At 41.2% G+C, this 3,731-nt stretch overlaps 1 protein-coding gene across 1 annotated transcript; it reads left to right on the forward strand.

Annotated features, from left to right (window-relative positions):
- Positions 1–1,841: 1,841 nt before the first annotated feature.
- LOC107671365 (gastrula zinc finger protein XlCGF49.1-like) lies at positions 1,842–2,804 on the forward strand. The gene is made up of 2 exons (XM_016464272.1): positions 1,842–2,387; positions 2,475–2,804. The coding sequence occupies exons 1-2, from the start codon at positions 1,907–1,909 to the stop codon at positions 2,684–2,686; spliced, it is 693 nt and encodes a 230-aa protein (XP_016319758.1). The 5' UTR covers positions 1,842–1,906; the 3' UTR covers positions 2,687–2,804.
- The last annotated feature ends 927 nt before the right edge of the window (positions 2,805–3,731 follow it).

The following is a 3,731-nucleotide window of genomic DNA, read 5'->3' on the forward strand; positions in this document are numbered from 1 at the left end:
CCTCGACGACTGGCTCATACTAGCTCAGTCTCAGGATCAGTTGTGTGCACACAGGGACTTGGTGCTTTCGCACCTTAGCCGGTTAGGCCTTCGGGTCAACTGGGAAAAGAGCAAACTCTCCTTGGCGCAGAGGATCTCTTTTCTCAGTATGGAGTTGGATTCGGCAGCCGACGAGCTGTCACGAGCTGCACTCCCGGGAGAACGGAGACTCCATCCCCAGACGGTCCAGCTGATTTGGAGTCGTTTCGGAGCCGCTCAGGTAGACCTGTTTGCCTGTCCAGAATCCTCTCACTGCCTTTTGTTCTACTCCCTGACCGAGGGAACACTCGGCACGGACGCACTGGCACACAGCTTGCCGCGGGGCCTTCGCAAGTATGCGTTTCCCCCAGTGAGCCTTCTTGCACAGTTGCTGTGCAAGGTCAGGGAGGACGAGGAGCAGGTCCTGTTGGTGGCACCCTATTGGCCTACCCGGTACTGGGTTACAATCACCTCTAATCTTCCATATGCTCCTAGACGGTTGTTCATATGTGTAAGTGCTTCCGAAACTTCCCTCGGGAAGTATGAGATTCTGTAACATTCCGGTTCCAAGTGGAACGGGCACGTTTTCCCAGTGTTATCCAGTCTTACTCTCGGTTACGTATGTAACCCTTGTTCCCTGAAAGAGGGAACGGAGACGCCACGTCCCGTCGCCACGGCTGCTGTACCACTGCTGAGCGGCCAGGTCACTGGCTCGGCTCCTCAGCGAAAACCTGAATATGTGCTGCACCTGCTGCCTACTTATACTCATGCTGTGATCAGTGGCAGCTGGATGCAATAATCGCATGCCAATGTGCATTGGCTCATTTAGTTTACACTCGAAGTGGATTGGTCTCTCTAAGCAAAATCCCAATTCGTCGGTCATCCGGCGTGACATCTCCATTCCCTCCTTCAGGGAACGAGGGTTACATATGTAACCGAGACGTTTCACAGGACTGCTTAATTACATGCTTATAAAGAAACGATAAAAGAGCGATAAAGAAGCATGTAAAAATAAAGTGTATAAAAGCTTGATGGTATTCAGGTAAACAGAAATGAGAAGAAATATGGATCAATATATTGAATAGTTTGTCTAGTGTTAGGGTTAATGAATATGTTGTTTGTAAATATGTTGTTTATAAGTTGTTCAAGGAGGGGAGAGCACTTATCTTTTCTGATAAGCACTTATCTGTTCCAAGAATCTCAGAAAAACCTGATCTGAGAAAGGGGTTATTATTATTGCGGACAACAACAAAAAAACTGTGTGGATTTTTATCATTATAGGGTGGATTTGTACACACACTGCCAACACACATTTATGTTAAACTAACAGTAAAAGAGTAAAACAGTAAAAGTGAATTTTGCATCCGATGATCCCTTTAATAGTTCTCCCTATAGAAACATGGGGTTTGTGATTATAATGTTTTAAAAATAATAATCTGAAGATCAATGTAACCTCATTCATGGAAAGTTTCAGGGACATATAATTTATAAAAATGCATCAAAATGATCAACCTTTTGTATAGCAATTGTCTGCTTTACATTGTTACATCTGGTTTCATCAGGATTACTGAGAGTTACTGAAAATGAACCTCTTTTACTTATGTTTGCAGAGTTTATTGAAAAAAACGAGGAGAATGAAGAACTGAGTGAAGTTGATGAGAAAAAGCATGCTAAAACTGGAGAAAAACCTTCGAGTTGCTCTCAAACCAAACAGAAAGATTTAAAGAAAATAATAGACAAGAAATCTTTCACGTGCACTCAGTGTGGAAAGAGTTTGACATGCAAATATAAATGTGACGTTCACATTAGAGTTCATACTGGAGAGAAACTGTTCACATGTGATCAATGTGGGAAGAGCTTCACTCAGTCATCAACTCTTAAGGATCACATGAACATCCACACTGGAGAGAAACCATACAAGTGTTCACACTGTGACAAAAGATTCAGTCAGTCAGGAATCCTGAAAACACATGAGAGGATCCACACTGGAGAGAAACCATACAAGTGTTCACACTGTGACAAAAGATTCAGTCAGTCAGGAATCCTGAAAACACATGAGAGGATCCACACTGGAGAGAAACCATACACATGTGATCAGTGCGGGAAGAGTTTCACACAAAAAGAACACCTTAAGGGGCATATGAGGGTTCATACTGGAGAAAAGCCATTCTCTTGTGATCAATGTGGGAAGAGCTTTGCACACTCAGCAAACCTTAAGGATCACATGAACATCCACACTAGAGAGAAGCTGTACTCATGTGATCAATGTGACAAAACATTTTTGAGGGCATCATACCTAAAGAATCACCTGAGAGTTCATTCAAAGGAGAAACCACATTCATGTTATTTGTGTGGAAAGAGTTTTTTACGTCTACATTATTTAACAGTACATCAGAAAACACACATTGCTGTGAGAGAGTACATGTGCTTTGAGTGTAAAAAGACTTTTACTTCAGCTGAACATTTGAAACGACACCAGAGGATTCACCCTGGAGAGAAACCTTACAAGTGTTCACACTGTCACAAGAAATTCAGTCGGTCAGGAACTCTGAAAACGCATGAGAGGATTCACACTAGAGAGAAACCGTATCACTGCACTGCATGTGGGAAGCATTTCAATCGTTCATATTCTCTACACAGACATACAAAAAACAATCACAGTAAGTAGATCATCTTCAGATCAGCACTTTCAGGTCTGATGCTGTGTCCTCACCAAATGAGACACAATAATGCATCAAGCAATAAAATATCATCTGGATAAATCTGTCCTAACCAGACATTACAAGTGACATGACAAAGAAACATTATCTAAAGTTTTCACAGTGAATGAAGTTCATCTTCATCTTCAAAACCAGCAGATTAAACTGTGAGATTCAGATCAACTCAAAGATGGAGTTCCTCCCCAAAGAACAATGTCAGAAAGGTTTATTATTGTGTATCATGTTGCTTCATTATATAAATGATATTGTGTTTTCTTATGTGTTTCATATTATGTTCAATTGTCTTATAATGCATATGTGTCACCTGTAGTTTGCTTACTCTTTTATGAAGGAAAGTAGAAGATTTTTACAAACTGTTCTTGTTCAGGAAGCTGAAGAAGAGGCTGTAACACTATTAAGAGAGACTGAGATTTATCGTTGATTTGTTCTTCATTTTTGTTTTTGACTAGTTATTTTCCACTTATGTGTTTAGAAAATGCAGATGCAGGATATACTGTCATGTAGCTTTGCAACTGATATTTCTTTGCTTCTCTTGTAAGTAGGGATGGTACCTGAACCCGGTATTAAACGAGCCCTGTGGTTAAATTACGAAAGACCGTAGTATTGATAATTCTCACGTTATCGGTTCTGTTTTCGCTACTGGAGAAATTAAGGAAATACACTTACAATTTATTATTGCTACATAAATGTTATCAAGCTAATTGAATCCTGCCAACCATTTTTATATGGGATAATATAGCGATATATTAGAGAAAATCTAATGTGTCATGAGGTAGGGCTGTGCGACTATCGTTACCGAACGGTTCACAGGGCAAATTCCAAATGGAAGTGATCATCCCTATCCCCTTGGAGTGGGGACTTTGGAGTGAGCAGGGCACGTGTGTGCCATTATGTAGTCATTTGGAATGCACTTGGCAAAGGGAGCAATGTAATTTCCTCATCTTCAGCTGGCATGTTCCCGTGACAACGCAGCACGATGTCCGTCAGCAGATG

The sequence above is a fragment of the Sinocyclocheilus anshuiensis genome, unplaced genomic scaffold, assembly GCF_001515605.1.
Source record: "Sinocyclocheilus anshuiensis isolate Anshui unplaced genomic scaffold, SAMN03320099.WGS_v1.1 scaffold4031, whole genome shotgun sequence".
Lineage (NCBI taxonomy): Eukaryota > Metazoa > Chordata > Actinopteri > Cypriniformes > Cyprinidae > Sinocyclocheilus > Sinocyclocheilus anshuiensis.